Source organism: Etheostoma cragini, chromosome 4 (assembly GCF_013103735.1).
Source record: "Etheostoma cragini isolate CJK2018 chromosome 4, CSU_Ecrag_1.0, whole genome shotgun sequence".
In the NCBI taxonomy this organism is placed as follows: Eukaryota; Metazoa; Chordata; class Actinopteri; order Perciformes; family Percidae; genus Etheostoma; species Etheostoma cragini.
Genome location: NC_048410.1, coordinates 146,162 through 153,740, shown reverse-complemented (window position 1 = coordinate 153,740; position 7,579 = coordinate 146,162). Strand labels below are relative to the sequence as shown.

At 44.9% G+C, this 7,579-nt stretch overlaps 3 protein-coding genes across 3 annotated transcripts in view; all 3 read left to right on the top strand.

Annotated features, from left to right (window-relative positions):
* sdc4 (syndecan 4) overlaps window positions 1–3,304 on the top strand; it is a 19,183-nt gene extending 15,879 nt beyond the window's left edge. The window contains exons 2-5 of the mRNA XM_034869036.1: window positions 452–677; window positions 1,074–1,117; window positions 1,946–2,153; window positions 3,033–3,304. Of these exons, the coding sequence (XP_034724927.1) occupies window positions 452–677; window positions 1,074–1,117; window positions 1,946–2,153; window positions 3,033–3,184 (630 nt within the window). The 3' untranslated portion in view covers window positions 3,185–3,304. The remainder of the gene's footprint in view (window positions 1–451; window positions 678–1,073; window positions 1,118–1,945; window positions 2,154–3,032) is intronic.
* LOC117943095 (nuclear factor 7, brain-like) overlaps window positions 1–7,579 on the top strand; it is a 214,395-nt gene that overhangs the window by 196,432 nt on the left and 10,384 nt on the right. The window lies entirely within an intron of this gene.
* The window catches only part of LOC117943360 (nuclear factor 7, brain-like), a 16,057-nt gene continuing 15,777 nt past the window's right edge, over window positions 7,300–7,579 (top strand). Inside the window, exon 1 of the mRNA XM_034869445.1 lies at window positions 7,300–7,306. Coding sequence (XP_034725336.1) covers window positions 7,305–7,306 — 2 coding nt within the window. The 5' untranslated portion in view covers window positions 7,300–7,304. The remainder of the gene's footprint in view (window positions 7,307–7,579) is intronic.

Here is a 7,579-nt window from a genome sequence, read left to right as displayed (position 1 = left end):
TCCTACAACACATGAGTACAATGCCTCTTCAACATATTAATATAAAAACGGAACAAAGACCAACAACAAAACTCAAACTTGACTGTTGTCTTGTTGTCACATACAAAAAAAATGTGCTAGCTGCTAGAAGTGTGTGTGTGTGTTAGGTTTAGCTGTGTGTGTGTGTGTGTGTGTGTGTGTGTGTTAGGTTTAGGTGTGTGTCTCTGATAGGCTTAGTGTTTAATCCCATTCACGGTGCTTACTAGCCAATTGGTTAATGATTTAAGCGTGCTAATGTGATTAAAGTGTGTGTGTGTGTGTGTGTGTGTGTGTCATTTTCAACGTTTATCAATCGTCTCATTTCGTAAATACTTTGATTACGCAATAGTCAACACTATTAAACAATATCCAATCAAACAGTATCCAACCACTCTGGGGCGTCCCTGTGAACGGCACTCTGTTGTCCCAGCAGGCGAGGGAGACGGAGACGTGGGTGCCCATGAAGACCACGCAGACGGTCGCCATGTCGACGCGACACGGCGATCTCGAGTCGTCGGGAGCCTCGGAGAACGGGTCTGACTTCGGCTTCACGGACGCCGAGGAGGACGAGGACACGGACGAGGACAGCGACTACTACACGGAGACGCTGTACGACGACGAGGACGAGTACGACGGCTTCTCGGGATCCGGGGACGGAGGTCGGTCTTCAAATACCTTCTGATACAAATATACTTTTGTTAAGTAGTACTACTACATTTAAAGATGTCTTTTATTCAATTCAATTTTATTTATAGTATCAATAGTATCCATCTGTCTATACATCCATACATCTGTCTATACATCTATCTATCTATCTATCTATCTATCTATCTATACATCCATCTATCTATACATCCATCTATCTATACATCCATCTATCTATACATCCATCTATCTATACATCCATCTATCTATACATCCATCTATCTATACATCCATCTATCTATACATCTATCTATCTATCTATCTATACATCTATCTATACATCCATCTATCTATACATCTATATCTAATCCAGATCAGGATTTCTAATAAGCATCCTTTTCTTTCCACAGCAACGACTGTGTCTCCTGTAACGGAGTCCGAGCCCTCAGCTAAGGTAAGAAGATTCAGATTTAAGATAAAAATGTAGAATACGAAGCATTCAGTTTACGTGCACATGAGAACTCATAAATAACTACAAATAACTAATGTTAGGCAAATCTGTTTTTCTAACAAGTTTCTAGATTTTCTCTTTTTTTAAAGTACAGATCGGCTGATATATCGACATATCAGATTTTTAAATAACTAAATATTCGTATCGTATCGGCCTTAAAACCCTTCATGGGTCGGGCTCTGATGTGTAACTCCGTCTCTGACGGTGTCCTGGAGCGTTGGGGTTCTGTTGTCTTGACCTTAAATCCCTCAGAGAGGAAACACCGGGGGAAATGAACTACAACTTCTTCTTCTTCTGCGTTTTGTGGCGGGTTGCAACCATAAAATGACCTAAAACTCAATTACTAGTCTTTATTTATTCAGAAAATAAGGTTTCCATCAGCGTAGATCACATGAGAAGAACATCATCAAGAGAAAATCAGATGAGACTCAAATTTCACTGTTTCCATGCAGCATTTTTCATTCAGTATCCCTTCATTCAGATAAAAACATGTGGATGGAAACGGAGCTGACGTTTCGATCTTTTTACCTTTATCTTATATTCCGTCATCATAAAGACACTACTGTCTACGTATTGAGTCTCTCCCGTCTCTTTATTTTTATTTTTTTAAGTACAGATTGGCTGATATATCGCCACATCAGATTTTTAATAAACTAAATATTCGTATCGTATCGGCCTTAAACCCTTCATGGGTCGGGCTCTGATGTGCGACTATGTCTCTGACGGTGTCCTGAAGTTGTCTTGACCTTGAATCCGTGTCTCCGTCCTCAGGCCGACGTCGACGACGACAACAACGACCTCCCGGAGGCGGAGCGCCCGGCGCGGCCCACCGTCGACCAGCTGGACGTGGTGCGGCAGAGCAACGAGATCCCTCGGCTGTCCAACGAGGCGCCGCCGCCCGGCGAGGACCAGCCGTCCAACGTCCTCATGGCCCACGCCGCGGAGGACAGCATCTTCAACAAGACGGAGGTCCTCGCAGGTCAGTACGCACCCCCGACCGCTGTCTTAACACCGGAGTCTCCGTCCACGGGTCAAACTATCTGAAGTCTGGTTAAAAAACTGTGAAAGTGAGTTTCCATCCAACGGCTTAAAGCCGATTAAAAACCTGGTGCTGACGTCACGTGACGCTGCTTTGCATCAAACTGGTACATGGGATTGGTTTGAGACATTTTAGGGCGTTTCTATTCATATTCACACTAATTCGCACAACATGCAGCAACAACAACAACAACGTGTTTCTAGACAAAATGGCTGCCGTCTCATCACATGATCACTATAGGACAGGTTGTCCTAGAGCTCACGTTCCAGCTGATAGCAACGTATCGAGCTATAACAAGAAAATGACTATTGACACGTTGCTATGACGAGGCAGGTACAACTTGTCTTTTATGCCCCCCCCCCCCCCCCCCCCCCCCCCCCCCCCCCCCCCCCCCCCCCCCGTCCTAACCTTAGTTGGACATTTCGTTGCCCTTAAATCCCTCAGAGAGGAAACGCTGGGCAAAATGAACTACAACTTCTTCTTCTGCATTTTGTGGCGGGTTGCAACCATAAAATGACCTAAAACTCAATCACAACTCATTATTTATTCAGCAGATAATGATTCCGTCAGCATTTATCACATCAGGAGATAATCTGATGAGACTCAAAATTTTCCAGAAGGCATTTTTCATTCAGTATCACTTAATTCAGATAAAGACGTGTGGATGGAGACAGAGCTAATGTCTCCGTCTCTTTCTACTAATTATATATTCCGTCCTCATAAAGAAACCACTGTCTCCGTATTGACCGTGTCTCCGTCTCTTTCTATTAATCTTATATTCCGTCCTCATAAAGAAACCGCTGTCTCCGTCTCTTGCAGCTCTGATCGCGGGCGGCGCCGTCGGCCTGATGTTCGCCGTCCTCCTCGTCCTCCTGCTCATCTACCGCATGAAGAAGAAGGACGAGGGCAGCTACGACCTGGGGAAGAAACCCATCTACAAGAAGGCCCCCACCACGGAGATCTACGCGTAGACCCTCGTGTCACCCCCAGCCAACACACACACACACACACACACACACACACACACACACACACACACACACACACACACACTAGGCCTCAAGATATAAGGACAATATGCTATAACCTTGTTGAACGTCACCATAAATGTTGCGATAAACAGATTGAAAGTGTCTCTCTATTGAGGCATTATGATGTGCAACATACAACACACACACACATGCACACACACGCACGCACATGCACACACACACATGCACACACACACTCACACACTCTAGGGCTGCAAGATATAAGAAAAATATGCTATAACGTTGTTGCGATAAACGGATATAAAAAGTGTCTCTCTATTGAGGCAGTTTGTTGTGCAACACACACACTCACACACACACACACACACACAAAAACACACACACACACACCCCCCACCCCCTTAAAACCCAATCATGGCCGGCGTCCGGCCCCACAGTGCCTCATCATTCTCACTTTCCTGAGTGGATTAACGCTCGCTGACGAATCAGGAGAGAAGCCCCGACAACTCCATCGATTGACTGACTCCTCCTACCTGGTGTTCTGGGTGCTCTCTCGACCAATCAGAGGCTTTGCTCTGTCCTCTTGTCTGTCTCCGTGGAGAAAGGAGCGACCGGATTGGACCATTTCCGCTGCGGTACATAATGATCGTCTTTGTGTTTTTTGTTGTTTTTATGATTTTTTTTTTTTGTCCCCATGTCGAGAGAAAAACCACCAACCGGACTTTGGAGAACATTTTTTCTGGTTTCCTTCCCGTTAAACACTAACTGTCCCTCGTCTGTCCCGCTGCGGTACCCGGTAACAGCCCGGCAACAGTTATTTATTTCCCCGCTGCTTTCCTCCTCCCGGCCTCGCTGGTCGGACTGCAGCTCCTCACGCTGCTGCAGAAAGAGACTTCTCATGAGCATTTTTATTAGAACTTGTTGTAACGCAGAGAGATTTCTGATTTCTTTTCTATTAAACATGACGGGAGAGAACGCGTTGTTGTGATTGCTTTTTATTTAATTAATACTGGAACGCTCTGGCATCCGTTAGTTAGAACTCATCTTTATAATTAGGCTCATGTTTATCCCCACAGTGCTCCTACAACTTATAATGTTCAGTTATGTTGTCCCCATGTTGTCCCCATGTTGTCTTCATTTTGTCTTCATGTTGCCTTCATTTTGCCCTCATGCTGTCCCCATGTTGTCTTCATGTCTCCCTCATGTTGTCCTCATGCTGTCCTCACGTTGTCCTCACGTTGTCCTCACGTTGTCTTCATGTTGTCTTCATGTTGTCCCCATGTCTCCCTCATGTTGCCCTCATGCTGTCCTCATGTTGTCCCCATGTCTCCCTCATGCTGTCCTCATGCTGTCCTCATGTTGTCCTCACGTTGTCTTCATGTTGTCCCCATGTTATCTTCATGTCGCCCTCATGTCTCCCTCATGCTGTCCTCATGTTGCCCTCATGTGGCCCCCATGTGGCCCCCATGTTGCCCTCATGTCTCCCTCATGCTGTCCTCATGTTGCCCTCATGTTGTCCCCATGCTGTCCCCCATGTTGTCCTCAGATTTTCTTTTCTATTAAACATGACAGGAGAGCTTACGTTGTTGTGATTCCTTTTGATTTGAGGAACATGTCCGTGGATCCACGCTCTCCGTTAGCGTTAGAACTCATCTTAATAATAAGAATAATAATATTTGCTCATGTTTAACCTCCTAGTGCTCCTATGATTATATATATTTTTAGAAAAGAGACCAAAGGTGCAAGACATCATTGTCTCTGCCTTTCCTCCCACGGTGCAGAAGATGATTTATTTCATGCAACGAGTTCATTAAAACAACCTTCAAAAGTCTTTATTTTATTATTTTTAAGCTTCTGGCGTGTTTTGTTTGGTAATTCTTCACGGGGAAAGTCCCGTCAGTCTGGCACGTAGCGCCTGATAAGTAAACTGAGCTAATCTGGGTAAATCATTTATACTCGCACACACACAAAGAGACAGAGAAACACACACACACAGAGACAGACACACACAAATACAGACACACACACACACAGCTGCCTGTTTAAAAGCCTGGAGAGATGTTTAACTATCCTAATAATTACCGCTGTGCCTCCGAGCTTTGTTTTCTGTTATTATGGAGAACTCACCTGGAGGTACAGCAACATGCTGCTACAGGACGCACATTATACACACATACACACACGCACACACACACACACACACCGACATGATCTGACGACTGAATCTGATGAATCAACAGCTTCAAGGAATACGATAGATACCACTCTCATAGATGGCTGTTAACTATGACGTGAAGTAGCTTAGCTTAGCATACAGAGAGCTTTATTCGTCATGCCTGCTTTTGTTGGCACATAAAGACTGGATGGGGGGGGGGGAAGAGTCTTTATGCTAAGCTAACCGAGCCAGGCTAGCCATTTCCATTTGTTTCCAGTCTTTATGCTAAGCTAACCGAGCCAAGCTAGCCATTTCCCTCAGTTTCCAGTCTTCATGCTAAGCTAACGGAGCCAGACTAGCCATTTCCATTTGTTTCCAGTCTTTATGCTAAGCTAACCGAGCCAAGCTAGCCATTTCCCTCAGTTTCCAGTCTTTATGCTAAGCTAACCGAGCCAAGCTCGCCATTTCCCTCAGTTTCCAGTCTTTATGCTAAGCTAACGGAGCCAGACTAGCCATTTCCATTTGTTTCCAGTCTTTATGCTAAGCTAACAGAGCCAGACTAGCCATTTCCCTCATTTTCCAGCCTTTATGCTAAGCTAAAAGAGCCAGATTAGCCATTTCGATTTGTTTCCAGTCTTTTTGCTAAGCTAACAGAGCCAGACTAGCAATTTCCCTCAGTTTCCAGTCTTTATGCTAAGCTAACCGAGCCAGGCTAGCCATTTCCATTTGTTTCTAGTCTTTATGCTAAGCTAACCAGCTGCTTTTTTCACGTACAGCATGACGGTGGTGTCGATCTTTAGTGACGGAGCGATGAAAAGCGTTTTAATCTTTTTAGATCGGAGACGTCGGTCGTGTTTCACTACTTCCTGTTTCATCCGTTAACCAATAAGCTGCTCGAACGCTATGTTTGATTTTGATTTTTTTTTTGTCGTGTTTGACGCTCACGTTTCTTCTCTGGAGACGAAGACCGGTACGAGGTTCTGGACGTAGCCGTGAAAACTGAAAGGTGTTGACTTGGTAACCTAGCAACACAACCACGGTATCCTGGCAACACAAATATCCACCAAATATTTAAATACCAAACAGTTTTTCCAATTTTATGTTTGTCCCCCCGGCCCCCCCCCCCCAGCTGCTCTGATACTAACTCCTCATTGGTTTCCGGTTTTTCGTCCCGTTGATCGACTCGTTTTCCTTTTGGTTTTTTTATTTAATTGTCAAATTATTTAATTTCCTCCTTTCAGGTTTTGGGGGTCCCCCCCCCCCCCCCCCCCCCCCCCCCCCCCCCCCCCCCCCCCCCCCCCCCCCGCCCCGCCCCGCCCCCCCATTTTTAAGCTGTTGTATATGTGACTTTAAAGGTTTTATAAGCAGCAGTTTGAGATTTCCAGAGACAAATAGTTGTTTTCTATTATTTTGTAAAAGTTTCTTTTATCATTTTAGACTTTTGTTTTTGTATTTATGTATTTGTGTGTGTTTGTGGGAAGGATCGGTGATGTGGTTGGGGTTCTTCTTGTCTGGGGGGGTGGGGGGACCCGGGGGGGTGGCTATTACCTGGAACAGTTTCATCTGTCTGTAGGTTTTTGGGGGTGAACACCTCGTAACGGGGGCCCCAGAACAACGTCACATTCAGTTTATTTATGAAAGTCAACAAACTACTGATTAATCGGCTGTTTTTCATCTTAAATAAATTCAAAGATAAGAGCAGACGCAGCAGAAGTTTACGCTTTATTTCCTTCTTCAAAACTTTTAAAGATGTTTTTGTCAAAAAAAATTTGTTACGTAATGTTGAAAACATCAAAGTGACAAACATTCAAAAAAAGTGTCAACAAAAGTTTAGTTTTTGAATTTTGACGGGAGGACGACACCAGCGTTAAATGTGAATATGTCCTAGTGTCTTCTCTCCTCTGGGACAGTAACTTAATATCTTTGAGTTGTGGACAAAACAAGATGTTCGATGTCATCAAATCCAAGACGTTTGGTGATGTCATCAAATCCAAGACGTTTGGTGATGTCATCAAATCCAAGACGTTTGGTGATGTCATCTCGGGCTTTTTGGGAAACTCGGATCCACATTTTTACCATTTTCAGACATTTCAGAGACCAACATCTCATCCAGATAGTTAGTGGCCGACGTAGAGGGAACGTTTCCCCGGTCCGCTGTCTGGAGCGGGGGGGAAGAAAACTGTTTCCAGGTGGTCCCCCCCCCCCCCCCCCCCCCCCCC